At 42.0% G+C, this 22,920-nt stretch overlaps 1 protein-coding gene across 1 annotated transcript in view; it reads left to right on the forward strand.

Annotated features, from left to right (window-relative positions):
• Window positions 1-22,910, forward strand: part of LOC127142900 (A-kinase anchor protein 13) — a 37,866-nt gene extending 14,956 nt beyond the window's left edge. Inside the window, exons 2-10 of the mRNA XM_051073664.1 lie at window positions 7,823-7,866; window positions 11,924-12,098; window positions 12,411-12,508; window positions 13,840-13,917; window positions 14,057-14,300; window positions 15,131-15,323; window positions 18,329-18,554; window positions 19,420-20,161; window positions 21,655-22,910. Of these exons, the coding sequence (XP_050929621.1) occupies window positions 7,834-7,866; window positions 11,924-12,098; window positions 12,411-12,508; window positions 13,840-13,917; window positions 14,057-14,300; window positions 15,131-15,323; window positions 18,329-18,554; window positions 19,420-20,161; window positions 21,655-22,910 (3,045 nt within the window). The 5' untranslated portion in view covers window positions 7,823-7,833. The remainder of the gene's footprint in view (window positions 1-7,822; window positions 7,867-11,923; window positions 12,099-12,410; window positions 12,509-13,839; window positions 13,918-14,056; window positions 14,301-15,130; window positions 15,324-18,328; window positions 18,555-19,419; window positions 20,162-21,654) is intronic.
• The last annotated feature ends 10 nt before the right edge of the window (window positions 22,911-22,920 follow it).

The following is a 22,920-nucleotide window of genomic DNA, read 5'->3' on the forward strand; positions in this document are numbered from 1 at the left end:
TTTACAGGTACATGTGTTATGAATTAATGACACTGTGGTTGCCGTAAAGCTGTGTCTGGATGGCAGGTTTTATTCTTGTTACTGATCTTTTAATGATACTGTTGGTGATTTGAGACATGATGAATCCCACTGTGTGTAATCCTGAGCTGCCAAACGTGATGTTTCTCCCTTGATATTTTCATTAGCATAGCTGAGATGTTTTTGTTTTGTTGAACTATTTTGTTGCACAGGAAATGGGTCTGTAGGATGTTACTTTGTCTATTTTCAGACTTCTTTCTACACAATTAGAACAAAGATTACACATGAAAACAGCATAAATAGGTTATTGTAATGAAGTCAGTTTTAAGAGTTAGGATTAACTTTTTTGCGAATGCAGGTTCAGTGCTGCTCTTCACTGTGAGCAGCTCTGTAGAGCAGCAGCAGCAGCTGGAGCTGCAGAGACTTGTTGTGATAAAACCAGAGCCTCCTGCCACTTCATGTGTGCAGCCGGTGGAAGTGAGTGACACTGCAGCTCTGTGTGCAGCAGAGTACAACGGCTGCTGTGCAGCGCAGCTGAAAGCAGGATTAGCAGCTGCTCCGCCTGTCTGTCTCCCTACTGTTCCCTCTTCTCCTTTTCTTTCTCTCTTTCTCTTTCTGTCTCCTTCCCCTTCTCCGGCTCATTCCTTCCATACCAGACATAACTTCTGGCCAGCTGAGTTAGTCTCCAGCTTCTCGTTGTACTTCTCTGTAAAAGAACAGCCAGTCAGTCAGCATTTGGTTGTATAACACATAATTACAACAAGTTGTGGAAGCACAGTCCCCTCTCTGCTCCTCTTACCACAACCGTGTATGTGTGCATGTGTGTATGTGCATTTTTGCATGCACAAATGTAGCTCAACAGTCTTTGGCTTTGTCCAGAGCTCCAGCCCAAATCTATGTTTTGGCATATCTAGATCATCTCCTGATTGACTTTAGAAAAATAGCAAAAAAAAAACAAAAAACACATGAAATGTGATCAGATCCAAACCACATTTGGAGGTGGTTTGAAATTTGATTCTGATCAGATTTTTACAGATTCGTCTCAGTTCAGACACCCTGTCAGATTTCAAAGTGTCTTTTGCGTCATTTGCAACACGACACACAATGAAGACGTCAAATCCAGAGTGACAGAGTGAGCACTAGCATCGCTATGCCTACGTTGTTACCACAGCAACCCATGCAAATAAGTTAGTGATGTATGGATATGCAAATCCAATCAGACCACTTCCAAATAACAGTGTAGACAGTGTGTCCATAAAATGTGATTTGAGAAACAAATCACTTTTGCCTGCAGTTTGAACAAAGCTTTTGTGTATGTCTGACTCAGAGTGGTGGTGTATGTTCTGTCTCAGTTGGGCAGCAGTACATGTACAGTATCTCACACCACATCTACAAACAGATACTTCGGTACAAACACTTATTAGAAAGTATTAAAATTTATTCTTGAAGAGTAAAGCCAAGATGCACAATAAGCATTTGCATTCTTTTTGGCAGATTAATACATGATATGATATGAAGCTGTGTGTACACAGGGGTCTGTTTTATAAATCTCACTCATCACATTTAGAAATGTCTGTAGTCACCACCCCCACAACCCCCCACCCCCCGAATCCTCTGCCACTCATTGCAGTGTGTTCAGAACAAACGCAAAGTGAATTTTTTTCACAGCACAGGCTGATGCAGAGATGCAGGCAACCACAAATGCACACTGTGCAATGCATCAGTGCAAGTTGAAAATGTTTCAAATTGAGCCACAACCTTCATGAAATAGTCACAAAATGTAATTTATTTATTCATGCACATAGATACCTGTGACCCTTACTGGATAAGCAGTATAGATAATGGATGGATGTACATAGATATGAATTTTTTGTGATGGTAAAATGTCTACTTGTAGTGACTACACACTTTTGATGCCTAAACCTAACCACAGACGGGACTCTGCGGCTACTAATGAATGTAGTGCTTCACTCATTCAAAAAATATGTTTCCAAATGAAAAACATCACTTTGAAAGTGGTTTCATATCAACAGTTCAGTTTTAGTAGTGCTGGTTGTTGCTACAATCCACCAGGATTTTTGGTGTTGATGCACCTGTGAAAGGTATGGCTGCCTGTTTTTGTTGAATATTTATATCTAATCTTTCTTTAGATTCTCAGAATGATGCACAAGGTTAGCAAGGAGATAAAGGCCAAGCTCTCCAAGCAGGCCATCCGTGATTTCTAGATGTGTTTGTGGGCTGTTCAGGTGCAGTGCATGATGTCAGGACTCTGTGAAACAGTCCCATCTTCTGCCAGGCCCTATACCCTCCAGCTGGCTGTTACCTCCTTGGGGACGATGCCTGTCCAAGGACCACCTTACTTGTGTTACCCCATGGCTCGTGTTTTTGAATGAGCTTTCAGAGTGATGGAAACATGCTGTTGAGACACACTATCAAAGGGCCTGGAGGTCCATTCAAGTTTCACATCAGACATCATTGCTTACTGCACATTCCTACACAATAATTGTCTCAGTATGAATGATGATCTGGAGGACACAATCTCCTCCCTAATGAAGATCCCCAGAATGTTCCCCTGATTGGTGCAAGTGAACAGGAAAGTCCTGGACATCACATAAGGGAGCGAATTGCTGTCTACCTCTCTGCGCCTGTCCATTTTCCACAGAATTTGAGCATGATTATTTCTGAATTTTGTGCACATTTACGCTGTTTGTCTTTCAGTTGTGCAATTTATCATTTCACTGAAAGGTGAAGCGGTCCTGATTTTGTTCATTTCCCCAATTGCCCCCCAAAAAGCGCACAAACTGGCCTTATAAACCTGTGTTTTTTCTCTTTTTGTCGCCGCAAATCTGTTTTCCTACAATATGGTTTTTCCTCTAAATGTCAGACCATGAAGTCACAATATCCTGTGTAACATGCATGTCAGGAGGGGTACTTCACTCCATAACAAAAGTGTAATCACCATAGGTCAACTTACTACTTCTGTGTAACCCAAATCACTACAAAAGAAGTTTTGTTGTTTTGCCCTCCTAGTTCCTTGAACAAACAGTGACGTGGCAGAACTTTGACCGCAGCCTCTAAGACAGTAGTATGTTCATTCTGTGGCACCAGTTTTATCTTATATTTCTTTTTGATGTTCTCCCATTTCTTTGAGATCGGTTAGAGTGAAGAAAATGTTTTGGTCAGAAGCATCATCTCTTACAAGACTTTTGAGAAAGGCCCCTACTCTTCCTTCTCCTCCCACTCATCCCCCTCCTTCTCCCCTGCCTCCTCCTCATCCCACTCCACCTCTCTCTCTCTTCCTCAGGTCAGGTCTCTTCAGACTATCTTGAGCTCCTGTGATTGATGCTGCCATCTTAAGTGGTCAGCCTGTTATCAAGACACTCTACAGTGCCCTACAGTCTGCTCAGCCTCCCATTGCAGATGCCAGCACACACAGTAGCAGTGGCGCACACACACATACACACACACCCACATACTCTCAGCTCAGAAAGCCCTGTGCTCTGTGTCCATGTGTGGTAATTCTTGCAGCAGCTTCTTGTAACAGGGCAGAGTTTAGTTGGTTTAAGTTGAAGTCCTGCCTTTCATAATGGAACAGTTGAGACCTATTTGTAACATCCAGACCCAGTTTAATGCTTGTATGTAGAATGTCTCTGTACAAACAGGCAAAATAACCTACAGTGTGTGTTCATGGTAATGGACATCAACAGTATGGCTCATTGATATGTTTTTAATGGAGCTTTATGGCACAGAGGAGTAAGATATATCATAATACTTGTTAGTAGCAGACAGTCAGTGTTGGTTTGGGTCTGCATATGGGATTTGATGATAAAAAAAGAATATCATCATACTGCTCTGTTAAACTTGAATTGAGGAAAATAGAAGTCAAATACACAGAAATTACAACTAATTAAACATTAATCACTGCTATATCTTTCTGTATATCTGCCAGCATATGTGCTGATTATCTGTGAGATTATCTGTGGTCACCTGCTGGCTGATTAGTGACAAGCTGCTGAATCACTTGGTTTCTATTTTGAAAGAAAAGCTACAACCCCCAAATAGCTATTTTCTAGCAAATGAGCTCCGGTTCTTGAACTGGCTCCACTCAGGATTCTTGGAACCGTGGTGCTATCTAGTGAACAAGAACACGTTTCCACAAGTTTTGAGCAGAACCATTGTAATCAAGGATGCATCATCAACAGAGGGCATTGCACAGTCCGCAGCTGAACTCTTTCAGACCTGCAGAATGTAACATGCCTACTGATGTTGTTGTAGTTCACACTTGAAAACCTGCAATTTTTTTGGCTCCAGCTGGGAACCAACTTCTCTGGTTCCAAACCAATTTACTTTGGGCCAAAATGCTCTGAATGGTTCAAAATAAGGTGCACAAGCTGGAACAGAATCCATTGTATGCTGGTGAAAAAACAGTAACAAAGGTTGCAAAGAAAAGTCTAGATGACAGCCAAAGAGAAGCTAAACAGAAATGATCTCCATTCATTTCTTTTCTCTTACTTTTGATCTTATTTACATCATCTCAGTCCTTTTCCTCATCGTATGTGGCTTTACACTACCTTCTGTTTGACTCTAAAACCGATTCCTCTTTGTCCCATTTCCTTTCTTTCTCTGACTTTTCTTATTCTAAGTGTGTGTGTGCATTTTTTGGAAAAATCCAAATTCCAAGAGGCTGGAAAGTCAGGAAAGTAATTATGAAGGTGTTTTGGCAGAGTACAGGATCCCTGGCATTTTTCAGAACAGAAAGCAGATGCCAGCATCTATGGAAAAGTTTAAAGTGAGTTGCGTCTGTATGTCTGGACTGATACATTTCTCTTGTAAATATTTGACAGCTGTAGTTTCCACCTCTCCCCTGATTGTTCTGGTTTGAACCTCTCCAGCCTATATTTAGCCCAGCTGAAGCCTGATTTATAAAAAGCCATGATGAAATATTTCTGACTTGAGCACAAAGTTCAGAAGGGTCTCTTTACTGCCAGCTCTGGATATAGAGGCAGAAGTGATAAAGTTATTTATGCTGTCTACAGTATCTGACTGTGAAGGCCTCAACATCTGATTCACATCATGTTCGCCCTCATCAGAGCTTTCAGGGAGCACTATGAGCTGTGTGGAAGTCTCTGGAGACAGTAGGTTTATACACTCTTTTATTCTGCTCTTATCTTTGGTATGTCAGTTGTTTCTATCTCCGTCTGGTTTTTTGATGACACAGTAATTAATTTCATGATATTTGATGGGGTCAGTCAGTGGCCTTTGAAACCAGACTGATCTCAAATGAACCCCTGCTGTTGAATGAGAGAGTGGGTGGGCTAAATACACACCCACATACATACATGGGGGAGGGGGTGGGGCTCATCCCTACAGCCACACAGACAGAAGGATAAGAGGATCTGATGCTGTAAACTTAAGTCATCTTAAAGTGCTTAATGGCCTGATGACCACCTGTTTACCTGCGCCATATTGTCAAGCTGCCTGACTCTTCCTTTAGCACCATCGTGAGGTTGACATATGGTTTTAAATGAAATATTTTAACTACTATTGGATGGATTGTTATGATTTTGTTTGTGACATTCATTTTCCCCACTCAGATTTTAGCCTGAATGCATGGTTAGGGTAAGGGTAAAAGTAAAGATTATTCATTTAGTTGTGATGGTTAAGACTAGACCTAGGGGCTAGGCAATGCGTTGTGAACAAGTGTCCTGGGAATAGTGGAAAAAAATGTATGTGTCTGTGTGTGTGTTTGTGCTGTGAGGAAGGCTTGTTTTCTCCTGTGACTGTGTGAGGACGACTTGTAAGGCTCCTCTGTTTTCCTCTGACTTCCTGTTTCCTGGCCATGAATGGACCAACCACATCAGTGCATGCAGACGAGCTGCTTCTGACCCTGGCTCTGTGTCTTTATGACATGTCTGTAATTAGAAAGGAGAGCCAGTCAGCTCTCTGCTGTCTGCATGTACACGAGATGCTGTGGCTCATCCTGCTTGGACTGCAGCGTCCTGAACACAAACAGCTGAATGAACATACTACTGACACCTGAACACACCACTGAGCAGTATAGCCTAAACTTTATATCACAGTGTAATTTGAGGCGTGGACAGTGACGGTATATATATCATAGTATATTTGTTTCTCTTAAAACCTGTGTGCTGTCCACTCTAATATTCCAGATTGGGTTTGGGCTAGAACATGTTATTGAATCATGCAGAGCTACTCCCATGAAGTGCCAGAATAAAAATATAGATCTGGAAATGAACATAATGGGTCCCCTTTAACATGTCGCCTTCCTGTTGTGTGATCCTCACACAACACTCACACAACTGACACACTCACACACTGCAGCCTGTATCACATCTTCATCTAACAGCAAAGTTGAAGTAAATCTGACCCTCAGTCAGTTCTCCTTTAGGTCCTAGTCATCTCCCATCCTCACAGCTGGACCATGAGTTGACAGCCTTCCCACAGACACCGACTGTCATGGATGGTAGTTACAGCTGTTACAGTGGTTCCAGTCTTCACCTTCATGACAGACCCTTGTTCCATTTACTTACGTTTAGTCAGGATGATAAAGCGTCTGCACACCCATGGTTCTCCCACACAGGTGATTTAATGTTTAGACTGCTCAGGACTGCGTGGCCGTCTACAGACAGACTTCTTTCTCACTTTCCTGTGGGGTCAGAGAGTCTGTGGAGAACTCCTATCTTTATCATTCTTCTCAGCACACAGACTTTGACATCACCTATCCCTGCATGTCAGCCTATACTTCACCCTGTGCAGAGAAGACATGAAACACCTGTGTGGGTGTGTAGGGACTTCAAATCAGTATTTTGTGCAGTTGTTGTTCTCCAGATCTCTTTACTAATATTGAGAACATGTCCAGATGAGGTGCTCAGTTTTTCTTTCAGATTCAGTCCATACAAAGTGAAACTTTTTTCACCTTAAGACAGTAACAATGACGTAACCTGTCCAGTCAGGGACAGGGACAACTTTTGTAGCAGCAGCTTGGTAATGATTATTGGTTAACGTAGTATTTATGAGCTGGGATGTTTCATTCTTGCTTAGTTGTTGATAGTGATCAGCTGCATTGAAGCACAGAGGAGACTAAATACAGGACAGACACACTGTCTGTCCCACTCCTCACTGCATGTTGGCTGTGATATAGTTTGGTTGTTTGCTGACCGAAAAGAGGGCAAAGGAGAACAGATTAAAGTGAGACTGAGACTTGAAAATGGTCTGGAAACCTGGATGTCACACGTTTTCAGAATTAGACTGCGTGCTTTGGGCATGCAGTCTGAGTATGAGAGCACAGCACACACCTAGCTTAAAAGCTTTGGCTACTCTGACACCAGTTAAACAAGTAGATATATTTGACAGTTGAATGGCCCTTCATTAGGTCTATTAGGACTAACCTGTAATTCAGGCTCCTATGGTTTCCCATGTTCAGTGTTTCTGTAGAAAGAGGAGTGTCAGTAGTAGTAACTGTGGTTTGGACAGACTCCTTTTGTTACAGCACCTGACAAATGTTGCTGCTGCAGATGTAAACTGTCTGTTGGTCCTATTTCCCAAACTGACATTTTGTGCACTTTTTTGTGTAAGTTTTTGAAAGTGTAGATATTAATGGAATTGACTGGGTTATTTAATTCATTGTATTGTATTGGGGTCCTGTTTAGTATTGCCTTTCTTCTGTTCCAGCATTGGAAACATTCAGTCTCTACCGGTCAACACTGCTTAATGTACTTAATGTAAAAATGAGTACTGTAGAATTAAGGCTCACATCTCTGTCCCCCTGTGTGTTTCCTTCTAGAGTCCAGCACCATGAAACTGAATCCCCAACAGGCTCCTCTCTATGTAAGTACCCATCATTATCACAGTCTCATAGTCAAATACTGCATCATGTATGTTACCCCAGTGCAGTTGTAGCTGGTGATATTTAATAACCTGTACACATACACTGTATATGTGCTGTAAAATATCACAAGTACTACATGTTTACTCTGTTTAGTTTTTTGTCAGTGCAGGACCTCAGATATGAGATGTTTCTCTATCTACCAGTACACTCTGTGTGTGTGTGTGTGTGTGTGTGTGTGTGTGTGTGTGTGTGTGTGTGTGTGTGTGTGTGCGCGCTCTTGGTTGAGAAGGAGACAACAACATATTTGTGGTTGTGTTCACCCGTTCATTAAAAGATATGTTTTGGTCACAGGAGCGCCTTGGTGGACTGTTTACCACACAGACACAGCTCAAACATGGAACCTGAGAAAGCGTTATCACTGTTTTTAAAAAAATATATATTCACTGCTCTGTACTCTGAAATACCATGATAATGAGCAAAGATGGTATTCTGCTCTGCCATCATGTAAATGAAGCCTACACGCAGAATGATTGAGTTGTGGCGTCATAAGAATAATATGAACCCACAGATGAAGTCTGTGAGCTCAGCAGATTAGGAACTACAGGCTGGTTTGTCTCCACCATTAGATCTCATATTTTGGCCAACTCTGCATGCTGAATCATGTCAGAGGCATGGAGACCCTCTTCCCCCATCGTAATATGGTCACTATTATGGTCCATAAATACAGTATAGAAATTGCCAAAAGTATACTTGCTGTGTAGCTCGCAGTTTATTATTTATAAGCTCTGTAATATTACAGTATAATATCTCTGGCAGGACTTACTGTACTACTTGCAATAACACAGGTCTGTAATTTTTAATATCTCTTTAAGATATGAATATTGTTCTTTATGATTCTCTTCTGTGTATTAGTTATCTTAATATTATTATATCATATAATGACGTACGTACTCAATAACAATTTTCTGGTGTTTTTCTCCTATAATATCTGTGTAAAATTATATAGGGATTCTCAGTCTGTGTGTCCAGGCCAGTCTCCAGATAGTGGGAAAGAGCTATTTCATTCACAGGTGAACCTGAATTCACCTGTGAATTCAACCATATTAGGATCACCATGTACAGCCCTCGTTACTGGTCTTTACTAGCAGTTTATCACTAAATAACCATAAGCCATGTAAGGCAGTAATCCACAAAGTAAACTGTCAAATGACAACAACAACAATACCATCCTCACGGTCAACAACAGTTGATGACAGTAACATCAGCTATAATGCCTATTTATCCCTTACACTAAAATCAGTGGAACATGAATCCACCACATTTATCTAGTTTCTCTGTCACACTCACAAACACAGAGAGACACAAAAAATCAACTTTTTTACCTCTCTAACTCTGTGTACCTCAGTGATGGCTGGTCCAACTCCAACATAATAACACATAATAAATGATTCACTTAACTCCAAACAACAGATTAAATACAAGTTAATGTCCACTTTAGATGTCCATCCCTCTGTGTCACACTGGCAAACGTGCTCAAAACAAAAATCAGACTGAAGAACATTAATCGCTATATGTAAATTATTTACACCTAGAAACATGGGAAAATACTGTCTACCTTCAAAAATACCAGAGTTATCCTTTCTGTTGTCAACATATTTTGTACGTCACAGAAGACAATTGACTTGGTATATTTTCCACTGATATTTTAATCTACTGTACAACAGCACATGATACTGGCTAAAAACCACTACATGTAAGTCAGGGTCAGTCCTCCTCCTCCAGTCCAGGAGGCAGCAGTAATACACTTGAAGCTGCTTGCTAACTGATAAAAACACCAGAGGAAGAACATCTGCTTTAGCAGTTCAGTGACAACCATCGATGTATTCAGAGAGTAAATGAACATGTGGATTTTATTCAGGTGATAAGTATAAATTGGACCTTAAATAACTTATTGACTTCTCTGTGTGTCATGGTTACAGCAGTAACAGTTCAACTGGCCTCAGCTGACAGCTAAGCTAACACAAACACATGAATGAATCCTATTTATAAACTGAGGCTGATGCAAGACTGAGGTTTGATTGGCATCACGGCTTTTACTTACATGACTCTGTCACCCACACAGGTCATTCAGTGGAACTGATCAGGGATCAGATAAACTGTCCCTGTATTTGATGGTGTGGGGAGAAATGTCTGGAGCCGTTTCTTCTTCTTGATTTAATGAGACCGAAACAACGGCTCATTTCAGTGTCTTTTCAGTGTAACATTAGCCGCCATTATCACAAGGACAGAGGAGACAGACCATGAAGAAAATCTGACAGGGAGTGGATATTTCCATGCACTGCTTACTCACACAGTTATACCATGGGAAGATGAAAGATTTTGTTTGTGTGTTGGAGAGATGGATGCATTTACACCTATCTGATTGTTTAAACCACCTCCAGTGGTTTAAACCACCTCCAGTGGTTTAAACAATCAGATATCAGTCTGTCTGTCATGCTTCTTGATGCATTTATACTGAGCTAGTTACAGATCATAAATGTAGATACCTCATCCACACAAGACACATGAAGTGACTCTGTGTAAATAGGGTTTGGAAAAGGTTGCATTTCAGGATGCTCAGGCCTATCTCTCTTTATCATGGTACTCTATGTGCACGAGTAAAGTGTCTTAAACCCCAACCTCCCCCTCCCGGCTGGGTAACATATTCACATATTTATACAGCTAAACCATCTGGAACTGTACCTCTATCTGTCCCATCTGCATCACTGTGCCTGACTGAGACAGCAGTAATGTGTGTGTGTGTGTGTGTGTGTGAGGGAGAGTGATCTGATACATTCCTGTGTGCTATTGTTAGCCTGGGTCTGAGTGGGTGTGGTCGTTAACAGGTTTTAAACTGCATGTTCAGCAACAAAAAGTGTGTGTGTGTGTTGTGTCATGTTTCACAGAGGGGACGGGCATTAATTAGAGCATACACAGTATACACTCTGAAGGCTCTGTTCATGTCTGCTGAGGCTGGATCGTATTCTTTGTGTCTGCCTCCAGCAGAGAACGTGTAGAATGTCCTGTGGTCGACAGCAGCATCTGACTGACACACACTCTTTAGGCTCACTGGCTGTTCTGTTTATCATTCAGTCATGTCATACATCCAGCTATTAAGTATGGAAACATAGAAACTGACACAAACATGGGAATGAGACTCATAAAATATGCTTAGTAACATTAACTGGGTTACAGAATACTTTCACAGTTATTTCATGTTATTTCAGACACATGTTGAGGAATACTAGTTTCTAAAGCCCCTTTTACACATTGGGATATTATTCCCCCTTCATTCTGTATAAAAGGTACATAGATGGAACTGGGGGGTGGGGTCATTGTTGTCATTAAGCCGAATTGGCACCTGTGTAATGGTGGAAGCTGGCATGATGGAACAGACACCACCCGACCCTGAGGCTGCTGTGTTACACGCCACACTGCTGATTCTGTGATGCCAACATGTGGTGATAGTTAACTGCAGAAGTTTATTGGAGGGATCACTGTATGACAAATAAAATCGGGCACTATTACACAGTGAAAACATGATGACTGTAGGATTGGCAAAATGCTCAGAATTCATCTTAATCAGAGACATAATCTGCTCCTATCGGTTTATCTGAGCTGCTGTATTCATATTTTAGTACCTTTCATGCAAGTTAGTGTGCTTCACAGTGCTTCACAGGTGACTGACCAGCTGATAATAAGACAGAGTGAAACAACCGGTGACTAATGCACACAGAAATAGAAATTATTAGTATATGTAATAAAATAGATTAATTACACAACAGGTGTAGTAGAAAAGCATCTATAATCAGCTGCAGCTGATTTCCTGTTTGTACAGAGCAGCAGAAAACATTTACTGGTGGTCTTGCTGGTGGCTGTGCGCTGCTGGATCGAGGTTCATGGTCTAGTCCTGACTCACATCTGTCTGTCCATGAAGCTCTTCAGGCTTCATTAGTGAATGGATGTTTTTTTTGTACATGTGTGTATGTTCTTATGTAAATCTGTGTCTCCTCACAGGGAGGGTGTGTGTTGACTGTTCAGCTCGACAACAATGATGATGTGTATCTCACTGAGGGAGAAGAGGAGGAAGAGGACGAGGTGGAATTTTATCTTCTATTCTCAGGGTCCACCCAGAGACATGTGAGCAGCACCCTGCGAGTCAGCCATGTCACTCTGCAGGCTGTGTGTCCAGGTATCACATACACACACACACACACCACACACACACACACACAACTGACATCACAGCTACACATCCACTAATGATGAAAAGCATGAGCTGATTCATCGGGGACAGGCCCTAACAGCATGTTACTTCTCTGTTGGTTTTTTCCAAGGCATGATATAAACTTATGTATGGTGGTGTTTTGCCTGTTGATTATTATTATTCTGTTCGTTGTTTTTTTTTTATTATTGCTTAGTGTGTGAGTGTGTTTTTTTTGTATTATGTTTTGCAGATATGTGTGGTGTGTGTGTGTGTGTGTGTGTGTGTGTGTGTGTGCAGCCCATAATGTGTGTGAGCAGGTCTTGGTTACATTATGTTGGGCTCGGCCTGGTGGACCAGTGGACACACACTCACAGGAGACCTTCAGCTTTGTTCAGGTAACAGCACTGTCCTTTCATTGCTTTAAAGTGGATACTCTCTGTTGCAGGTCTGTCTTGTTTGCACCACAAGTTGTTCTCAGACCGAGTCAACCAGAGAAATAGATGGTTATGAGTTTTTATTGCATTATGGATCCTACTTGACGTTGTCCTCAGTGGATGAAAACAGCCTGATTTAGAACATGCATGTCTTCATATGAGGAGTGAAGAATATGTGATAAAAAGCTCTTGTTACACGCACATGCAGTTCAACATTTTGAGTCTAATTGAAACTTGCAAGTCAGCACTGTCAACATCAGCATCAACAACATCGGCCTTCGTTCAGTCATCCACCGAAATTTGGTTTTGAACTTGTTCACCTGATCACCTGATTTGGGCCCTCAGACTACTACCTCTTACCCCAAATGAGAAGAGGCTCAGTGGGTGCCATTTTGTCAGTGATGATGACATCATCACAGATGTGAACCAGAGAGGGCTGACTTGCAGTTTTCAATTACCTGAAACAGAAATACCACAAAAGTTATGAACGTCAAACTTTCTGCATAATCACTCAGAGTTGAACTGCATGTGCATGTAACGAAAGCTGTTTAACTCATCCCCTTCAAAACCATAACCACTTCTATTTCAAAGAAGCCTGGCATACTGAAGTCATTGACAGGTGGATATATCAGCTAATTTCAGCTTATCACAAATGTTCTTGCGTTGACTTTGTACAAAGCATGTGCTACAGGCCTCAGAGCCTCTTTTTGTATCCAATACATCTTATACTTATTTTTATTAGTTCTGCTTTTGTTTTTACTGCACACTGTATGCCATGGCTAATCCTTGATCATGTTTTGAGTGTGTAGTCTCTGTACCATTTAGTTTCTTCTGATTATGTGTTTGAGGTCATTTAGAAAGTGACATAGCATTTGATAGAAAAAAAATATTCAACAATTTTTTACTACAACATTTATGCTGTGTGACATTTAAAAAAAAAATCAGTGTTAGTCCAAACTCTGATCTGTGCACACATGTAAAGTCATGAATATGAATATGAAAATGCCATTAAAATATTCTGCACTGAAGTCACCACTTGACTTGGCTTGACATTTGAAAGGGCTTTTATGCCTTTATTGAAAGGACAGTAAAGAGAAGACAGGAGAGAGAGTAGGGGAATGACATGTAGTAAAGGTCCGGCCGGATCGGGAGTCGAACCAGGGACCAAGTGTGCAGGGCACTAAGGCCCATGTAGTACACGCCCCAACCATTCGGCTTTTGGGTTGCCCCTGAAAGGGCTTTTCTGAGTTTTTTTGAATAATGATGAGAGAATCAATGTGTGTTGTATGTAGGACTTGGCCCTCGACATGGCCCACTTCTTGCTTGACAACACAGCTCCTCGGGAGGCATTACTATTGGATGATGAGCAGGTAAGTGAGAGAGGTCACAAATGTTGGGTGTGAAAAAGACTCACTTTCATTGAATAAAATGTTATTTTTATAGGTGAGGCCCAAGTTTCACTTTTGACCTATGTCATTTTCTGTGTGTGTGTGTGTGTGTGTGTGTCAGATTCCTCTAAAAGAGTGTGAGAAGTTGGATCAGAGCCTCGCTCTGGCCCTGAAACACCTAAGTCTGCCACACCACTGGAGTGCACACTCATGCACACAGACTGATGTGGACAGACAGATGGATCACCAAACACACACCAACACAGCGACAGACATACGTACGCACAGTGACTCAGACGGACACAACACAGAGACACACAAGGACATCTGGATGGACATGTCCACCCAACTGGACAGCTGCAGCAGTGAGTCATCAATACATCAAATGTCTGCATTTGATCATTTGAAACCTTTGATTCTGAGATGACTGCATACATTATTTCACTCTGAACTGATTAAGATCAAACATTCACCCAGAAATGTATCCAAACTGTTTTGGAGGTCTAGTTGGGTGATATCCAATCCAAACAACAGTCCTCTAACCTTAATATAGGTTGTTTGTCCCATACAGCAATTTAGTTGTCATGGTAACGGTAATACACACATAGTTAAGGTTGTGCAATGGTCATGAAACAACACTGGGTATCAGTCTCATACAGGAAACAGTGGTCCCCAGGGTGAAGATCATGTGTTTTGTCGACCCATCCATCCACTCCGACCTCGCCTTACATGGATTTTATTATATTATTAGAATTGAGTCCATGTAAGACTTATAATTAATACATAATACAAAACAAAAAACCATAACGCTATGTCATTAGCCAAGAAGCTGCTGCACAGATGACCTATGGGCTCATATTTTACATGAAAGCAAATCATATATGGTGCGGTGGGAAGAAACAAACAATAGAAGTTAATGTGATAACAGGACAACATGGGCTTTGAATACAAAGTAATTTGTGGAACTAAAGATAAATAATTGGATGAGCAAATAAGAAAAGATAATTGAATGAAACCAAGTTCCATGACTGACACCCAGGGTTAAACAAAGCCTACTATCAGTTTTAAACGCAGTACCGGGAAACTGAGAGGGTGGCGTTATCACACTGAGTTTTCTGACGTCTCTCTCTCCACCAGGAGAGTCTTATCAGCTGAGTCCACCCCCCTCATGTTCTCTTTTTTTCTACCCCTTCAGCTGTGTCTCAGTGCCAGCAGCTCTCCACTCTGCTGCACTTGGCTGCTAGTCATGGTCTGAGGACGGTTGCATCGTTCCTCCTGCAGCAGCCAGGAGTCAGGGAGGCTCTGAGGAGAACTGACGCTCAGGGACAAACTGCAGCACATGTGGCAGAGCGCAGAGGACATCAGCAGCTGGTAGAGCTGTTCACACAGTGAGTACCTCATACTGTATCTTCATCAAGATGTGCTGCTCAGGGATTGTCGCTGTATTTTAATGCTTTTTCTTTAGTTTCTAGAAGAAAATCTGACTGTATTTTCAGAGTGTTATTAGTTTAGCTGTGAAAGAGGCTGTGAATTAACATTTGCAAAATCACTGGACCATCACTTCTGTAGACACATAGGATCACTGAGAAAGTTTGTGTTAAAGCTGTAGTGAACCGGTGCTATTATGAGTTCAGATTCAGCTTTGTTTATCACTCCAACTACAGAAAATCCAGCTGAAATAAACTGCTGGGCATTAAAAACATAATGAAATGACAATGAAAAACATATTTTAGCTGTTCAGATGAAGGATGCTTCATCACATCAGAGGCAGACATGCTCACATTTTAACCATTTATAAAAGAACAATTTTAGAAAATGATCATTATAACCTAATATTTACAGATGTATGGACACAGTTATATGAACTAATGAGCAACAAGCTCAGTTCACTGACATGTTGATTAACACACAACTATGTGTGTGTGGTGGCCGCAGATAGTATAATGAGGCTTTAGAGCTAAATGATACACTGAAAAATACTGAACGTTAACCCCACAGGGAGACTTTAAGTGTTCAACTCCTGTTTTTCTACGATAATACTTGAGACTAACGTGTTGTAGGTAGACATTTACAGTTATGTTTCTGGTCTTTGTTCCTTTAGTCCAGTAACAAAGCATGGTGCAACTTTTAGAGTCAATTTTATGAAATGAAATACCAGACCTAACAACAGAACTGATGTGAGAGTGGTAAAATAAAGGCTGTCTCAGACAGATCACCATGAAAATTACTGAGTCAGACTGAGTTGGACCAGAAAGTTCACTGTGCGCAGACTTTGCTCTGACTCAACTGTCAGGACAAAAACAACTGTACTCTATGCCAGACTCTATTACAACATATCTCTCAGCTGGCACACTATCACCTGTAATCCAGTACTTTTTCTACATCCCCACCCCCCTGAGGATAAAAAGGACTGTACTTTGTGACCCAGTATTGGCACAAACCTAAAAGTCAAACTCACAGTCATTGTTTGATTAAAAATCCACCACACCATAAACTGCACTATATATTTGTTTAGATTCTCCTCACAGAATGATCTGTACAACATGCATTCATACACTCTGTGTGTTGGAGGCCTCTCCCTCCTCATCCTTCCCTGCACTGGGAAGGTCTCATGCTAATGACATCACAGTAATTGAGTCAGTCCCCTCGCCGAGGAAGGAAAAGAGAAAAAAGGGTGGAGGAGTGTAAGGGCAGATGAATAGAGTGAAGAGATGACTGTTATGTGGACTGCAGAGTCAGAGGCCTGAACCAACAGAACACTGCTTCTGAAGAGAAATAAGGAAAACTGATGAATATTATTCTGTTTTTCCTGCATTTTGCCCATTAGCTGTGAATAGCTGTGATCCAGCTTTTCATTAGCTGCTTTCACACAAGCATTGCAAACCTGAAATTTACATGCAAAAACTAAAAGTCTTACCTCTGAGTGCAGGCTGCACACCAGGTTTTGTATTTTTCCCATGTATTGACTCATTAGTTTTGGCCATAACTGTAAAACATTATTTAGAAAACATATAGCTCAAGTGCTTGATTATGATTGGCTGAGACACCTTTGAAGTTATGAAATACTCCACAAACCACATTACGTCAGTATTACTGCACCAAATAAATAATTTCAAAATGTATAGTGTCGAATCACACTGCGCTAGCATAATTGAACCCTACTTCAACAAATGCACAATTAATGCTGATACCCAGATAAAAGTTAGTAATCACTGCAGTCTTTAAGCATGCTTTCCACTATGTCTGTGTGCTGCTTGTTGCTAAATGTCGCTGAGGGACTTAGCAGAAGAATGACAGTATGTTATCAAGACAATATTGTGTTTGTTTTTTTGTTGTTGTTGCTGTGTGTTCGTTTTGTGAAACCAAGTATATCTAGTAACTGCTTTATAACAGCAATAATCCCAGTCACAGCAGATGGATTAAAGAGGCTCTACAGTGTATCAAACTTCAGATCAGACCAGACACTGCAGCCCCTTGGGGCTTACAGCTTCATAACAGAGCTGTAAGAGAGTCAATTTAGAGCTGAAACACCACTCCTGTGTGTTGTGTGCACTGCTGCTGCTGCTGAAAACTGAACCATAAAACAGCAAGCTAAAGAGGCTATGGAGTTCCACAGAGCTGAGGGGAACTGCTGAGGAAGTGACATTTCTTTGTGTGTAGGTCAGTACAAGTGACTGCCTTCACATTACACATAAACATCTGATCCATTGTTAATGTAACCATTTTTATCAGTGCGATGTCACGGTGGGCCGGGGGATTAGACAGTCCAGGAGCTTAGTCTCATATTTCTCTCTGCAGTTCTTGTCAGCCTCACAGTTATATATACATTAATAAAAATAATATAAAACAAACAACCAGGTTATTGCAGCAATAATATTTGAAACATGGGAGTTTTGTGTGGTTTCTTCTGGTGAAGGAAATGGTTGCATATATAATATAAAATAAAAAACAAAAACAGCTGTCAGAGTGTATGCTGAAGAGCTGCCATGTGAAAAGCCTCTGGTGACAAATGATCTCTATGTTGTAATCAATTAAGGGCTGAGGTGACTGACTGAAACTTGCAGCATTAATATTGTCACTATGAAGAGACAATACTACATTACTACACACAATACTCACTCTGTGTGTGTGTGTGTGTGTGTGTGTGTATGTGTGCGCGCGCGCATGTGCCTGCCCGCGTGCCTGCCCCACAGTACACAGTACTGCATCTTTGTCAAACTCACAGCCAATGGTAATTGACTCACAGACTGGACGGGTGAGAATCCCAGAGATGTATTTCTTGACAGTCACTGGTGACTGAGTCTTTTCTCTACATGAGTGGAGGGACAGGAGAGTGAATTACATGGACGTCCGTGTGTTTTTCAGATAGATGTATACTCTGGTGTCATTGCAGGTATGAGGCATTCTCAGATATCCAGGTGGAACCAAAGGAACAGCTGCACTTTTACCCAGAAGGCCAAGTGTTTCAGCACCATGCGAATCTTGGTACCTATACCCTAACGTTCTTCAGCCAGCAGCAGAGGGAGTGCGGGGCAGAGACGGACAGCGGAGGAAGCTGCTGCTCACAGGAGGAGGTGAAGGAGCTGAGGAAACTGATTCAGCTTCACCGAGACACAAAGGTGAGCTGGCAGCTTCTGAATGTGATGAGTTTTCAAGCTTGGTGTTGCGATGCTCACACCACTCAGCACACTCACAGAGAGAGAGTTGCTCTGAATGCTTACCAAGTAACTGAGAGACAGACACATCCTGCAGGGTTTTTTTTTTTTTTTTTTTGCTGCTGTCAGGCCTGTGGATTACATCATGCACTTAAATAAATATTATTTATATTTGAACAAACCACATTAGAAAACACAGATTCAGGTGTGCATATAAAGTTGTGGTTCCAGTTGGTACAGTTTTGGTTTTGTCTAGTTAGAGCAGTTCACTCATGCTGCATTGCTCACATGCACAGTGAAGTCCTCTGTTAACCCACATAATATAAAGCACGTATGTAGAAGTGAAATCAAGGGAATAGTGAAGTTATTTTTTAATCCTTCATATGTATATGTATCAACCTGAGTTTTGTGTGTGCACAGTTGTGTTATTATGCATTAATATGCCAGATTTATACTTGATGTGGTAATACTGTAATATTACAGTGTTATAGTTACTGTTTGGTAATTTATTTACTTTTTAATGAGGAACTGCTGAAATGCACAACACACTTCTGTTTGAGGTGAATTTACCGAATCGTTAAGCTTTTCAGTTCATGTTGAAGTGACGTATCAGCTGTCTCTCTGTCTGTGGTTGCATCTGTGGTTTTCCTGAACCACCTTTTCAGGTGGTCGCAGTCTGGTTGTTTGGTCTGTGCTAGGGTTTGGTGACAGCTTTCACACAAACTGAGATATGCATGTGTATACACGATTATTGAAGTGCTAGTTAGGCCGATTGTGTAGTGACACTTTTCCATCAACACTTACTTCAGATTTGTCTTCCTTGTTGCAGGGAGGATCTTATTTTTCTGGTACCATCACAGCGACACCTGTCAGCCCTGCCTATGGGCTGCAGCTCTCCTCAAATGGACAACAAGAGAGCAGGCAGGATACAGGCCTGTCTGTGGTAACCACAGAGAACTGTAGCACAACAACAGAGGGACGGGGAAATCTTCTGTCATTGGAGGAGAGAACACAAGGGGAGTATCCTGCTGTTGTCACTCACACATCCTGTACCAGTGGACGTTTTTCTCAGAGCCAGGAACCTGGTGAACAGAGGTCTACACCAGCTGCCAACCCTCCTGCTGGCCGGAACAGGAAAAACAAAAAGAGAACTAGAAAAACCACAAGACGCGTAACAGAATCTGCAGGAAATCAAAGCACCCCAGAGGCCAGTAGAGGAACTGCACAGAGGCCCACCAAGACAACAGGAAGTGGACCTAAGACAGAAGGAACTGTGTCAGAACCCGCGGTAGCATCTGTGGTCAGTGATGGAGGAGCCACAAGAACTTGGTGTAGTCCTGGAACAGAGGAGACTGCATTACCCATAAAGACAGGTGGTGATGGGACGTGTGGTGGCAGGAAGGCAGTTGCCTTGCCTACCACCACCATCATAGAAAAACAGGAAGCAGAGGAGTGGGAAGTGGACATGCTGATGTGTGAGCAGCCGACAGAGACAGAGACAGTGCCAGTGAGTCCCCCAGCAAGACAAGAATTGTTTACCTCAGCTTTGGAAACAGCTACACACAAGACAGGTGAGTTTCTCAGACTGCTCAAAAATTCACAGTGGTCACAACATTTTTTATCAAATGACAAGATTCTTTTGTTTTTTTTAAATTCTGTCACATGATACTTTCAAACAGAGGTGGCGCCCTTTTAACCTATATCATTCAGGCACTCTGTCTGGCTGGGCAGACAGAAGACAAAGCTTCTGGTTGTCTCTGTTGGTTGTTGATTAACTGAATGGTTTGTAGTGTGGGGACAACCCAACACAAATTACAAGCATATCAGAGGTTTTGTTGACTGTGTCATGGTTTTAATACAATTTAACACTTACTCACAATTATAGCTGTTCTACTGTGTCATTTTGATACACAGACATGATGTTTATCTATAGTTAGAGATATTTTAGAATGAGCGTCAGACTAACATATGGAAACAGTAGCAGGTTAGTTATTTATACCAAACCAAATTCAAACTTAAAGCTTTTTTAATGGATAGTGTTGGGCCAGTTGGGGGCAGTGGAGATAGCTGACAGTGTGTCATCTTTTAGATTTGCTATAATAAGCAGTAACACTTGTTTATTTACACATACGCCTGCTTCAGAGAAGCATGATCATTTGGAGTGGTGTTTGCGCCCACCTAATGAGTCCAGTATTGTCTCTCTTTTGGCTCTGTTTTTGGTCAACTCCTGAGCAAAATAGCTGGCTCTTTGCTGCTAAATGCTCCACTATGTTCACCAGCTAGTCTCTAATTGTGTCTGCTGTTTGCTGCTGAGCAAGTTAGAGCACAGTGCCTTTTTAGTACCTTTTCTCTGAAAACAGCTGCTGTTGCCAAAGATGCCGCTATGAGAGTGGTGAGAGAGAACCAGGACAGTTGAAAGATGCTAAAACACTCTGAGCAGAGGGGAACCCAAACACCTCTCTGTGGGTTCATCACAATGAGCAACTCCTTTCCTATTACACATTGTTCTTTGACCAATTGCTAATATGAAAATATTGATTAGTGCAGCATTATATGGTTAACTAAAATGTATTTTTATATATAGGTCCTAACTGTAATAATAAAGTACTCACTGAGTTACTTATTGAAGTCTGGAAATACTGCAACATCAACTTCTAAACAGAAATCTGACTCTAGTGGTCACACTGTCTCTGTCCAATGAAGGCAAAAATGCCAAAAAATTAATAATCTGGGGAAAAAAACAGGAGAAACATGAACAGTCAGACAATAGATGGGTTAGAAACAACTCTCCATGTTAGACAAACTAATTTAGAAGAGAAAAAAAAAGTTTAGGGTTTGTTAGACACTGTCACAGTATGAAGTGTCAGCTATGACTTATGTTACTGTTCACGTAGTTCTCCTGTCCAGTGAGGGATTGTTAATGTAGTGTTCATTTGTTTACAGGCTGCTTTCTTGTAGCAGTCTTGAGTAATGAACTTGGTGAATAACTGGTAGAAATGATAATCAGTACCATGAAAATAAGGGTTTCCTTTTTGGGCCTTAATCTAATCCTGTCTGCTTTCAGTAACCATGGGTCAGGAACAATCCCAGGATCCCCAGGAAAGCCAGTCAGATCCAGAGGAGCCAAGCCAACCCGAGTCCATGAACAAGAGCCCTCAGTCTAGCAACAGGAGTGACCCCATGTCCCCAGATACAGAACAAAAACCCAGGCGTCAACTGTGGTGGGATGGAGGATGGATTGGAACAAGAATGGGATCACCCCCTCATGGACCAGAAAGATTAGCAAAAACTGTCTGGTATCAGGGTGAAAACCTAGATCAAGGTGACAGCGAAGATTCCAACAGGAAGAAGGTGAGCTCCCAGTCAGTTTGGTACGACAGTGACAAACAGCTGGAGCAGGCAGAGCATGATCTAAGCACACCCCAAGCTTCTGGTCTTAGTCCTCCGCAGCTGTTAGAACAGGGTTTTAGTTCTCATCAAATGTGTGCAGCTCTGAGTCAGCCACATGCTGCTGGAGCACAGCCAGCACCATCACATGGGCTTGCTACACAAAGACGGGAAGTACGCGGAGCGCAGCGAGAGGAGGAAGTGGGGCCAGATTGGAGGGAGGGAGGAGTGGAGGGAGGCAGAGAGGAGGTCAGTAACACAGAGACCACTTACAGCAGAAAGAGCTGTGAGACAGCAGACATCGAAGAGAAAGGAGAAGAAAAACCAGGGAGCGAAGAGAAAGGAGCAAAGGGCAGGAAAAAGAGGAGGAAGAGAGGGAGGAGAGGAGGCAGTGAAGCCAAGCTTAGCTCCAGCTCCAGTATTGAGTCTCAGAGTCAGAGTGAGACACAGACACAGAGAGAACAAGTGACAAGCCTGAGCCCTCAGTCAGAGACCGAGTCAGAAGCTAAACATAAAACAGGAAGGGCACATGTCCAGTCTCCCACTGCTTCTGAGCCAGCCTGGGAAGAGGAAACGGACAAGGACGCCATGCATCTACCCAGCCAGACAGAGAGCCAGACCAGGGACGCTCACCGACCCGACTGTGATGTTACAGCCTCAGAGTCTAGCTATACTACTCCCACAGATGATGGGAGAACAGATCCAACCGAGGCCACAGCTTCACAGGCACTAGAAACAAAGGAATCATCAGAGGATGTGAAAGAGAGCCTTCCTGGACCTGATGACTCTAACCCTGATTCTGTCGTCACTCCTTCAAACCTCAGTGAAATGGATATCAGAAAGGCTGATGGAGAGGAAATTATAACTCTGCAACCAGCAAGAAAGGAAGTACCTGACCTCATGGAGCTGGAAGCAAAGAAGCTTCCAGTCTAGTCAACAACAG

Source organism: Lates calcarifer, linkage group LG10, assembly GCF_001640805.2.
Source record: "Lates calcarifer isolate ASB-BC8 linkage group LG10, TLL_Latcal_v3, whole genome shotgun sequence".
NCBI classification, from domain to species: domain Eukaryota; kingdom Metazoa; phylum Chordata; class Actinopteri; family Centropomidae; genus Lates; species Lates calcarifer.